Source organism: Mus pahari, chromosome 4, assembly GCF_900095145.1.
Source record: "Mus pahari chromosome 4, PAHARI_EIJ_v1.1, whole genome shotgun sequence".
In the NCBI taxonomy this organism is placed as follows: Eukaryota; Metazoa; Chordata; class Mammalia; order Rodentia; family Muridae; genus Mus; species Mus pahari.
In genome coordinates, this window is record NC_034593.1 from 92,522,952 (window position 1) to 92,535,300 (window position 12,349).

Consider the following 12,349-nt stretch of genomic DNA (forward strand, 5'->3'; position numbering starts at 1 on the left):
TTTTACACTTTCCTGTCTCCCCCGTGCTGTGTCTGACACCACATATTGTAGACACTTAGTCAACTGAAGTGAATGCCCGATTCTTCACCATCTCCTAGCTTAATAAAAACAAAGCAAAACAGAACTCGCTCCTTTCCCCTGGTCTACACTTCTCAGTCTAGACCCTGAGAATTTGGACTTCTTTCAAGGCCCCCGGATCTGTCAAACCTAGCAGGATGTGAGTGAGAGGTCTGACTCCCTCTCCCTGGCCTGGTGGGCTGGACTGGGCAGGGTGGGAAGCAGTGTCAGGGCCCAGGGCGGCTGCCTGGCGCGCCTACTCCTAGTTCTTGCCTATTAAGGTAACAGTCCTCTAGGAACGCAGCGGCAGAAGGAGGGGTCCCCAGCAGCGGCCTCCGCCCGCGGCCTGGGAGCTTGCAGGACTCTGCTTAACCGCAGCCCTGGACCCTCTGCCTGGCGCCTCACCACAGAGTCTCTACCGGCTTCACCGATGCTATTAGCTTTACCATCTGAAGTCACCTCCCTAGGTTTCCATAGACACGCAGGATAACTTCAACCATCATCCAAGGCCTCAAGGGAGTCTGGGCACCCGGCACTAATTAAATGGACCCCGCGTCCCGGGTGGGCGCGCAGATGCTCGGATAGCTACAGGAGCCCAAGCCCACCAGCGTGGACGAAGGTGGTGCTACCTCCAAGGGCCGGAGCGGGTGCGTGAGACCTGGATCTCCATCCCAGGGCGCCCCAGCCACAGCCAGCTGGCCGCTCGCGTCCAGATCCCCGCCCGCAGACCACGCCTACGGGTCACGCCCCTCCCAACCCGCCCCGCCCCTCCCACCGGCGCCCGCCGCTCCCGGGGCTCGGCGCGGGCCTGGGGAATCGGGAGCCCGCCGCCGGGGTCGCAGCATGGGGCGTTTTCGCGGGGGCCTGCGGTGCGTCAAGTATCTGCTGCTCGGCTTCAACCTGCTGTTCTGGGTGAGACCCGAACCGGCGGGCCGGTTAGGGGGCGAGGGTCCCCGGGGAGGTGACCGCAATAGAGTTGGGCCGTAGGAGAGGGCAGGATGTTCCGAGGCGCTTAGCAGACAAAGAGGGAGGGGACAGATGGAGGAGGGAGAGGACATAGAGAAGCTTGAGCTACCAGAGGTGATGAGAAGAGAAGACACGGTGCGATGCTCCCCACGAAAGAAGCTATCATCTTCGGCGGCATCGCCCGGCGGGTGGCGCCAGGTGCGGGGACCAAGCCGGCCTCAATATCCCGAGGGCTGGGGGCCTGGCGGCCCGTGTTCCCTGCATCCTGTTGTGTACACACACCCACTTCTCGCGCTGCCTTCTCTGGGGAGCCCGGCGGCCCGGCCAAGGTTCTGGGAGGGAAATCCCTACTGTATGGCTGCCTGGGGTGGCGCCCCAACCAAGAGTGTGCGGACACGCCGCCTGGCTCTGGTGGTTTGTTGGGAAAATAACGGACAGTAGAGAAAATTGAAAGAGTGGGGAAGGATCGTCCTTTTCTTGGGCATTAGGGGAGGGTACTGCTGGCTGGGCAGTGGTGGGTGTTCTTCTATGAGGGGTTGGAAAATGGAGGGGTTTTGGAAGGGCAGCAACATCCCCCTAGGGTCCCTGCGTACAACCGATACCCCTGAAATGATCTCATTCAACTTTGCAGGGTGGCATAGACCTGGCAGCATTCCCTGGGTAGAGATGCATAGAGACAGCCAGAAAGAGGGCCATGGCCCTAGTCTCCTGTGTTAGCAGAGCATAGTTAGAGGTGGACCATCCCTGGAATACTCTCTCCCGAGCCCTGGAAAACTGTCAAAGGTCCATTCTGCACAGTCCCTACTGGCCTTCCAGTAAGAGAATGCCAGCCAGTGTAGCTGCTCAGATGGGAAGACCAGAGTCTCGCTTCGGGGGAAGTGGGTAACACCAGGAGCAGAGGTGCTCTGGGATGCTTTGAAGCTACTGGGCTGGCCGTGATGGTTGTCCCACCTGCTCTGAGGAGGCTATATGGACAATAAGTAATAAATTATTGAACGATGGGCCCCACTTGTGACTACCAACCCATCAGCCCTGAAGCCTGGGTGACTCCAGCAACTCTAAGCTCTTCAGAAACTGCGTGGCCATGACCAACACTGGTCAGCAATGGACAGTTTGGAGACGGTCCCTGGGGAACCCCCTGTATTTTAAAAATACATATAGACTTTGTACAACTTGGCTTTTGCACCCATCACACTCCAGGAAGAAGTCTTTCTGAGCACCCTTGTGCTGTTTTGTTTGTTTGTTTGTTTGTTTGTTTTGGTTGTTTTTTGTTTTGGAAGTCTGGCTTAATCTCAAAGGCTGCTAATTATAGGTGTCACAAGGTGACACCCGTCACTCTCACTGCTTACATCAAACTTTTGTGTGAGCCAGGGAGGGAAGTCTCTCAGGCTGGGTTTAGTGCTTATTTTGTGCCAGCTTCCCCAGACTTATCAAACCTTTGTAGTTGGTCAGGGACAGTGCGCATGTGCAAGCAGGGCATCCCCATCTTCATAGAGGAAGGCACAGAGGCTCAGATAGGTCCCACAGCTGTTGAGTGGCCAAGACAGAACTCAAAGGCTGCCTCCTCCATCTTCATCCTGTGGGAGGTTCAGTTACCCAGCTGTCCTCAGAATGTGGCTCCTGGGTTAACAGCATCAGGGCTCCCTGGGGAATTTTCAGAAACATACATTCTCATTCAGCCCAAGGCTCACAGAATTAGACAGTGTGGGGGAGGGGCCCAGCAAGCTATTCTAGAAGGCATCCAGGTAATCTTAACCCACAGGCATGTTTCAGAATCACTTTTAAACAGTTACTAGATGGATGTTGTTCCCAAAGCTGCTACTCCAGCTAAGAAAGCAACCCCTAGAGGATAAGCTTCACACCCAAGAGAGGCAGGGTGACCAAGTGACAAGCTTCACACCCAGGTCAGAAGCAGGGGATGAAGTAGCATCCCAGTGAAGTCTGAGTGCCTGTCACTGAGATTGGAGATGGCCTTTTCTATATGTGATCTAAATACAGAGTTCAGAAAAGCAATCCCAGTACCAGCGAGGAGCCTAAACCACGTCATCTGAGAGACATCGGAGCTTAACCTGGGAGAACGAAGGTGGGCAGAGGGAAGCCGCCAGATGAGGAGCAGAGCAAAGGACTGTGAGCCATCTGAGAGGCAAAGCCACGGGGCCTGGGGGCAGAGATCCATAGCATGGTGTGCTTGGATGAGGGGGCATGCCAGAGCCAGCGCGCTCTCCCTCCAGGATTAGCCTCCCATCTGTACAATTAGATGGGCAGAGTTGTGCTGAGGACGTGTGTGACGTATCCTAAGCCAGCCATCTATAGTAGGGACTTGAAGTTATTTGTTATTTTCGTTGTTAACTGTCTGGCATACAGGAAGTGTTCAGTAACTAGTCTCTTGGTGTCCTGACTGCTGGCAAATACCGACTTTCATGTGACTTCTTTGGTGGACAGCTATACATTATCCTCTCAACTCAGACTTGGCTCTTTCCCCCACTAGCATTTGCCCACTACCCGAGAGCAGGGATTTTGTTGTTGTTGTTGTTGTTTTCACATTCATTTCCCTGGCCCCTAGAATGGTGCCCAGCCCAGGAGGTACTGAGTAAGGAACTCTTTAGAGTGAATTAATGAGTCCTCAGGCTAGACACCTGGATGTGAACAGCCTCCCTGACTTTTAGACATCAGCTGTCAACTTTATCAGGAGAGCTGGCATGCCTGTGCCTGTTCATTGTGGAGATGTTGGACTTTGCTCTCATAGACTGAGACCAGGAGAGCTAGGAGGACCCAGCAGCTCTCTGAGAGAAGGTAGGCCATAGATGGACAAGCAGGTACACACAGCTTTCCTGATAAAGGGAAGGGACAAACTGAACCCGAGAGCCACCAGCTTGGGGAAGTGGATCGTATGGGATAATTATTCATATAGAGTCCAGTTCCACAAAGGCTCTGCCCTGGTTTCCAACAGTTTTTGTTTTGTTTTGCTTGGTTTTTTTCTGATTGGGGCGCTTTCCCTGGAAGGAAACCTTCAGCTGGGACTTGAGTATCCTCACACACCCATAGATGTCTTCCCTTTTGAGGTCTAGGGTCCCCCCTGGTGACAGTCCTTCCTGTCCTGCCAGAAGCTGGCCAGGAGGCAGGCACAGCGGCTGTCGAGCGTGTTTTGTGGTCTGAGTGTCAGATTTGGAGCCTCATCCCGGCAGCTGGCTTGCCCGTCCCCTCAGCTGCACCTCTGGTTTTCTGAACTGTCAGTCAGACCTTTGAGAAGCAGCACAGGAAGCCAAGCTGGACTCACATCGGGTTATGGATGCTTTAAAACCCAAAGTAAAGCCCAGTCCTTAGCCTTACTGTATTAACGGAGGGTGTCTGCCCTGGGTCCGCCAGGTCTGACTTCAGGATCTACCGTCACAATACTCGGTATAGTCCTGACTGCGTTGAAATCACCTGTTGTTCCTTCCCCTCTGTTGCATAGCAATATAAACAAAACACTGCAAGCCACCCAGCCACACATGTTGGTTGGAAGAAAAGCTTAGGCACTGTTTATTCCTTGGTTTGTTGTTGTCTGCTCAGCGTTTTCCTATCATTGTGCTCTCTGGGCTGCTCAGGGTTGCCTCCAACAGGAAGCAAGGCTGTTCCTGGTTGAAAGTTACATGCCATATATGGCATGTGGGAAGGTGCTGTCCTTTCTTCCTCACCATGACTGATGCAATGTTGGGTTTTCACTTGATTGATGCCTACTAGGTGCTTCTGCAAAGACTTGCCTCTCTGGCTGGAGAGTGAATGCTGTTTGGCTCGCAGCTTATGGTTCCTACTCTGTCCCACACATTTCAAGCATTTCAAACAGCGACTGCAGAGCAGCCACTTGTTAGAAAGGATGGTGCAGGAGGTGGGGGAAGAGCCTCTGGTGTCTCTAGGACAGCCTGCTGTCCATCCGTAACCTGCTTTGCTGATTTCTATTAAGGTGGGAAGACAGATGCATTGACCAGCCTCTCCTACTGAGCACCAGAAGGACCTAGAGATGGTGGGCAGAGCAGAGTGCACAGCATGGCCAGACTGGAGAGGCCAGAGTTGTAGTCATAGGGTTGTGGTTGACCCCAGGTGCGTGTATGCAGTAAGGCCATCTTTTTGAACCTCCATCTTCTCTTTTGTAAAATGAGCATAGTAAAGTAGTATGCAAGTCACCTTGTGAGCTTTATGTACATAAAGCCCACCAATACATGTACAGTCAGAATCCAGCGTGCACAAAGCATATGCTTAATAACCTAAGTTCTGTTAGTGATGGTGGAGTTCAAACAATGGAGGCGCAGGCGGGAAGACAGGACCTATATAATTCAGGAGGCTCCCCAAGGAAGCAGGGACTACACAAGTGCTCTGCATCCAGCCAGTCAAAATAACTGTAGTCTTACGGCTTCTGAAAGGCATGGAGTGTTCCCTCTATGATCCATTCACTCAGCCAGCAAGTGCTAGGTGCTTGCTATAGCCCGACATCCTGAACTGTGATTGAAAGACTAAAAATCCCTTTACCTAGCCACCATGTTGTCTTTGGTAATAGCTCATCTCCTGTCTGGTCTTTGCCCTTCGAAGGCAATAATTATTATGAGCTGGCATCCTCTCTTCTGGTCCCTTAGCATCTGAAAGATTCAACAGGTTTCTAGATAAAAGTTCACATGGAGAACTACTAGGTGCCTGTCATTCTTCTGTGTTACCAAGGGAGGAAATGGCACAGGCTCTGATGGTCTGAGCCTCTCCTAGTATAATGTGAATGTTAATACATGAGACCCTATTCAATTATCTATTCAGACTAAGTAGGCCTAGTCTGTACCTATCACAAGCTGCCTGGTGAGGCTGGCACCAGTGCTCTAAAGACACTTTGAGGATCCTTGTCTGAGATGCAGTCTCAAGAGCTCAAAGACCCTGATTGGTTTCAGGATGGCAGATGACTCTGCTAGTTACCACGTTGTCATTATTGTCTTAAGGGTTCTTCTACACTAATCCTCGGTAGTCCAAGAATCACCGTCACAAGATGCATCCCATAGTGTTATTCTAGATCACCCTGCCTGGAGTATCTCTGGATAGCCTCTATCCTCTGGTCCTAACACTGACAGGACCTTCACAACAGGCATGTTCTCCTTGTTAAAGCAAAGGTGGAAATGTGGCGGGAGTGTCCAGCAGGCGGGAGCAAACTTTACAGATGAATGGGAGGATATTGGCCTGCCTTTCTCACCATCCCCAGCTTTCAGTAAGAGAGAAATCAACAAGGCAAATTAACATGCATATAAAGTTTTGGTTTACAAAATGCTTCCACATACAGGATCTCATCTGATAATGAATCGTTAGCGGCCTCTGTCTTCACAGTCTTTATATTTTTAATTTTCACACTAATTTAATTAGCCCCATTTTACAAGCATGGAAGCTGAAAGGCGCAGTAGCTAGAATGCCCAAGGTTTCCTCCTTTCCCACGTTTTTCACATTGTCAACATATCGGGATGTGGAATACAACTTATAAGGAAATCTCTCAGAGGACGGGAGATGGCTCAGTGGGTCAGAGCAGTTGCTGCATATCATAAGAACCCAAGCTCCAATCTCCAGAGCCTCTGTTAAAAGCTGAGCATGCTCCAGTAACCCAGCACCATGTCGGGTAGAGACAGGGAAGGCACTGGAGCTTGCTAGCTGCTGTCCTAGCTCCAGATTCGATGAGAGGCCTTGCCTCAGAGGAATAAGACAGAAATAATAGCACACCTGTGTAATCCTTTGTCCTTGGCATGTATAGGCACCAGGTACACATACATTCACATACACACATTCACATACACACACAAAAGAACATGAAAACCCACTAGAGTCAGGCTCCTACCCATAACCCTAGCATACAGAAGGCTGAGGCATTAGGATTACCTAGTTCAAGGAAGTAAGGAAGACCCTATCTAAACAAAAACCAAACTAAACTTCTGCTGGCTTGGAAAATACATCGCCTACAATTAGCTTGTAGCCAGTGTCAGGTTCAGTCTTGAAGCATTCTAGAAATGCTGGAAGAAAAAGGTGCATAAAACACTCCAACCTTCTTGTAAACTTTATATGACCCAGCACAGGGGAAGGTCAGGGCCAAGTAGTGGGAGTGGGGGGGGGGTACGGGAGCAGGGGCGAGGGGGGGGGATAGGGAACTTTCAGAATAGCATTTGAAATGTAAATAAAGAAAATAATAATAAATTAAAAAAGATTCACATTTAGCAATTTTGAAAGATAAATTTGTATTGACTATAGCGGCTTTGCTGTGCAATAAAACAGAAGAACTTAAAAAAAAAAAAACACTCCAACCTGAGGCTGAAACAGGAGAAAGGTAAGGACCATGACTGACCCACTTAAGGCAGGTGAAAAGAAGAAGGAAATTGAGAGAGGTGACGGTTTGGTTTTTTTTGTTTTTGTTTTTTTCAAGAAACCATTTCAAAAATTTAATTTCAGGATCAGAGGCTTGAAGGATAATGGTCCTGCCCAAGTGTAAGCCCAGCGGTAGTGCTCCTGTGAGCACAGCCTCGGGTCCGCCCTTCAGCCCTCACCACAGCCCCGTGATGCAGTGACTGCTCTCCCCAGGTTCCACCCAAGAAAAGAGAGACACAGAGACTTGTCCGGCCACAGGTGGCCAGTGGCAGAGCTGGTTCTCCCGGTGAGGCTCCAGCATCTTTGTCCTTAGCCTTTCTGAGTCCCCAGACGAACAGGGGGCTGGCAAGAACCTAAAAGTGACTTCTACAGCTGCTCACCCAATATGGCGACCATGCTACTGAACACGTGGAGCTGTCTAGGCTTAAAATGAAATAAAATGAAATATTCTTGCCCTCAATATCACCTGCCAAATTTCAGGTACTCAGTAGTCATTGGTACTGAGTGCTACAATACAGGACAGTACTCAGTAGTCATTGGTACTGAGTGCTACAATACAGGACAGTACTCAGCAATCATTGATACTGAGTGCTACAATACAGGACAGCACAGATGGCAATACAGTACTCAGTAGTCATTGGTACTAAGTGCTACAGTACAGGACAGCATAGATGGCAAATGTCTATAACACTGAGAACCCCCACCCCCCCGTGTGTGTGTGGTGTGTGTGTGTGTGTGTGTTGCACACCTGGTATTGAACAGGAGGTGACAGCTATAAGCTGTGGGGCAAGAGCCATGGAAGGTCGTGTGGAAAACTGCGTGATGCATCCTTTATCCCGGAAGGGACTGGTACAGCTCCTTAGTATTCTCAAAGCAGGTTGAGAAAATTAATATCAAGAGAATGTCTAGAGAATGACAACCTAGGTCTTGTGGCGTCCAGTATAGTTCATCCAAGGGGACTTCCTGGCAACAAAGTGTTTCTGCTTGTCCCAGTTCGAATCTACACACAGCATTTACTTTCTGCTACCATTTCTCACTGGCACCATGGGAAAGTGGGTAAAGAGCACTAATACTGGTGGCTCTTTAAGGGTCCTGGTTATTGGGACTGGGGGGATGGCTCAGCAGTGAGAAGCACACGCTGTTCTTACAGACGGCCCTCTGGTTCCCAGTGCCCACAGTAGAAAAGTCATGACTGCTTGGAGCTCCAGTCTGACACTCACTTCTGGCCTCTGTGGGCACCTGCACTCATGTGCACAAGAGCACATATTCATACTAGAGCATGTGCTCGCCTGTACACATATACAAACAGACATGCAAACATATATACAGTTAAAAATAACATAGATCTTTAAAAAATAAAAAAGAATCCTACTTATTTTTCCAATGTCATCCTCTCAGCCTCCTTGAATGCGAACATGAATCAGTTAATATAATTTAATGTCTCCCCTCACCCTATGTAAAGCTCAATATAGTCAAGATATGACATCGGTCCCCAGGTTCCTAAGATCAGTGTTTGTGTGTGCAGAGGGCAAGACAAGAGGCCTGGCTCCAGGGAGGAAATCCAGAGACTTAGAAAAGACAGCTTACCCTTGGGTGAGACAAGGCAGCCAGTGGGTGGTGGGCTTAACTCAAGGCTGCAGCTGGCTAGAGTTAGGCTTTCCTTCTGGGGCTCTACGATCTTCACTGATAAAGCCATCTGCTCCCTGGCATTAGTCGGTGGCCTGTGACTTTGTTTTGCTGGATAGGAAAAGCTGTGAAGCCAACTTCTTCCTCCAAATTCTTGCTCCTCCCTAATCTCCTCTTCCCCTCCCAGAAGGCACTGTGTCCATGCAATGAATAAACATGAACACCCCCGCACTGTCCACAGATATTCTCAGCACCCTCTTCTCTACCCAGCTTCTTTCCCCAGGTTCTTCTCTTGCCCTGAAACTCCAGTCCCCCACCCCCGCCCCACCCTCCAACCCCAGCACTTGTAATCCACCTCCCAACAAGCTCAGCTGGCTCGCTCAACTTCACTTCATAACAACTTCAACACACAGAAAAAGGCGTGTTTGTCACAAATACACAGTCAAGTGTTCTTTCCAGAGAACAAAAACACTTCTGATCCTATCAAAGTTTGAATTGCAGCACGGCGAATAAACACGAGTCGCCGTGAAGCAAGCTCACAGGGTGGCTCAGTGGGCAAAGAGGCTTGCTGCTAAGCTCCATCCCAAGCTCCCACATTGGGGAAGATGAGAACCAACTCTCCCCACCATATGCAGTGCACACATGGGCCCATACATACACACATGCACACCAAGTAAATGCAGAGAGAGAGAGAGAGAGAGAGAGAGAGAGAGAGAGAGAGAGAGAGAGAGAGAATGCTCTTACCTGGAGGAAGCACAAACTTACCCTTATGAAGGACTAGAAGGCAAATCACACTGGAGATGCAGAAGCCACGGCCACTCCCAAACAGCCTTATCAGCATCTATTGTCACAGCAGTCCTTCCTCTTAGTCTCTACCTGGTCCTGCCGTCAAGGACAGGGCAACTGGGTCCCTGTGAGGCCGTTTGGTATGCATGTCATATGCTATTCAGCCCTTGTAGTTTTTTCTGGTTAAAAAAACAACCCTTGCTCTTTGGAAAGTACCGTCTGAATCCCGGCCTTGCTTTCTCTATGTAATGCAATGAAAGTCCTGGGAGCCGGTTTTCCACTTTGAGCAAATTAGTGTCATCTTCCAAAGCAAATGAGCTTGTGACATCTGCCTGCCACAAAGCTGAGCCATAATGGGGCTTCAATCAGATCAGGAATCATGAGGGCTCATTATGAGTCCATCTAGGACGTGCGTTGCCACCGTGAGCAAGTATTAGCTTGAGAGCATTAGACAGAGGCTCCAGAATAGAAGCCTCATTTTCAACTTTATGTGGCTTCATCCCTAAATGGAGACTCGCAATGAGCTGGGTTCGTGTGCACACAGCCTTTGCTGTGGCGATGCAAGGACATAGGGCTGGTTTTGTTTGTCTTTCACTGAAGGGCAGCAGGTCTGTGTTGTTGTAGCCGTCTGAAGTGTGACAACCTTGCCCAGGTAGAGGTGCAGCAGGTTTACTCTTTGTGACCATGCGTGGTTCTCGACACACATCCCTGACGGAGTGGGGTAGTGTTTGCTGAGCACCTCCAACATGGTTTCCTAGTGCTGATTGCCAACACACACATACCCACCAAGGGTCCTAGCTCCAAGAACCGTCATGCTGAGGGTAGCCTTTAGAACGTGGGTTTAAGGAGAAAACCATCCTTTCCACAGCTGAATGAGTGGCACCTCTGCTCCCCCTGCCCCACCTTAGCCGGCTCTGCAAGGCAGAGGGAGACCCTTAGCAGCCAACAACTGCGAGCTGTTGCTGCTCTCACAGAACTCAGGCCTTTAAAACCCAGAAATATTTAAATAGCAATGACTATGTGAGCTATGAAACGACACACATATCTAGGCCAGGACAGGCTTCCCCAAGGAAGTGACCTGAGAGCTGTGAGGGAGGAGGAGTCAGCCTTCTGTGGGCAGCTCTCATGAAACAGCAAAAACAGATGTCCCCACGTGAGGAAAGACAGGGAGCCTGACTCAGGCACTCCGGCCCCGGCCCCTTCATCATCTCCCGCCTGGGTGTAAGCACTCATGCTTGGCTAGAACTCCTGCTGGGGAAGCTTTGGGCCAAGAAAGCATCCTCTCCACAGGGGCTCCTGAGTGGGGCACACATAGGCTTCTTGTCATGGGGGGGGGGGGTGGCTGTGTCCAGGAAGGGAAGGCGGGGCATGCTGGGAAACCCGCATAGGGAGAAGTGTCTGTGTTCTGCCTCTCAGCACTATGGCAGCTGGATGAACCTTTCTTGTTTGAGGGGGAGGGGGAGAGAGAGAGAGAGAGAGAGAGAGAGAGAGAGAGAGAGAGAGAGAGAGAGAGAGAGAGAGAGAGAGAGAGAGAGAGAGCACGAGCTAGCTCAACCAGGGCATAATTTCCATTGTAAAATACAATGGAAATGCACAAGCTGCTTTGCCTCAAGCTGAAGGACTTGTGTTCTGCAGAGAGTTGTTATCTGAGAGAAACTTTCTGTCTATCTGCTTTGCTTCAAAATACTGTGAGTCTGTCTTCCATCCTTTTGGCCCCTGAGTTTGAGGCCATAAACTTCTTCTCTAAGAACATCTGGACAGTTTTCTGTGTCCGGCAAACTCTCTAGACCATTGGTAGCTGTTGAAATAACTTGTTCACAAAGAATGTCTGTGGCTGTCCTGTTCAGTGATAGCTTCTGGGCCCCATCTGGTCCTTGCGGTGTTCCGGTCCCCTTTCCCTTTTGATTTATGCATATTGATGCCGTTGGTTCACCTGTGCTCCTCAAACCTTCCCTATCTTAGAACATTTTCTTCCTTCCTTTTGATTTTCTTGTTCCCATCTAAGACAGAGTCTCGATATGCAGCTCTGGCTGGTCCAGAACTCACTCTGTAGACCAGGCTGGCCTCTAACTCACAAAGGTCTCCCTGCCTCTGCTTCCCATGTGCTGACATTAAAGGTGTGCGCCTCTACCGCCCTGGTTGCTTTTAGTGTTTTTAATTAATTTGTTCTTAGTAATTACCACGGAGGCTCAGTCACTCCATTGCATGAGAAGTCCATCCCAGGGCCAGTAAGGTGCCGCAGCAGGTGAGGGTGTTTGCCGCCAAGTCTCATGATCTGAGTTCAGTCCCCAGGGACCACATGGTGGCAGGAGACCATGGACTCCTTTGTCCACACATTGTCCTTTGACGTCTACACATGTGCTGTGGCACGTGCATGTTCCACACCCATACAAAATGAGCAAATGACTATAAGAAGAAAAGTCCATTTCTGCAGAAGCAATGGTGTTTTGTTTTGTTTTGTTTTGTTTTTTTACCATTATGTTAGGGACACGGCAAGCAATGCCTGCCCTAGAAGCAGAGCAGTCCCCAGCAGTGTCCCTCGCTACAGTACTTCTCA

General features: G+C 50.0%; 1 protein-coding gene across 1 annotated transcript in view; it reads left to right on the forward strand.

Annotated features, from left to right (window-relative positions):
* The first annotated feature begins 431 nt into the window (after positions 1-431).
* The window catches only part of Tspan2 (tetraspanin 2), a 36,186-nt gene continuing 24,268 nt past the window's right edge, over positions 432-12,349 (forward strand). The window contains exon 1 of the mRNA XM_021195979.1: positions 432-969. Coding sequence (XP_021051638.1) covers positions 901-969 — 69 coding nt within the window. The 5' untranslated portion in view covers positions 432-900. The remainder of the gene's footprint in view (positions 970-12,349) is intronic.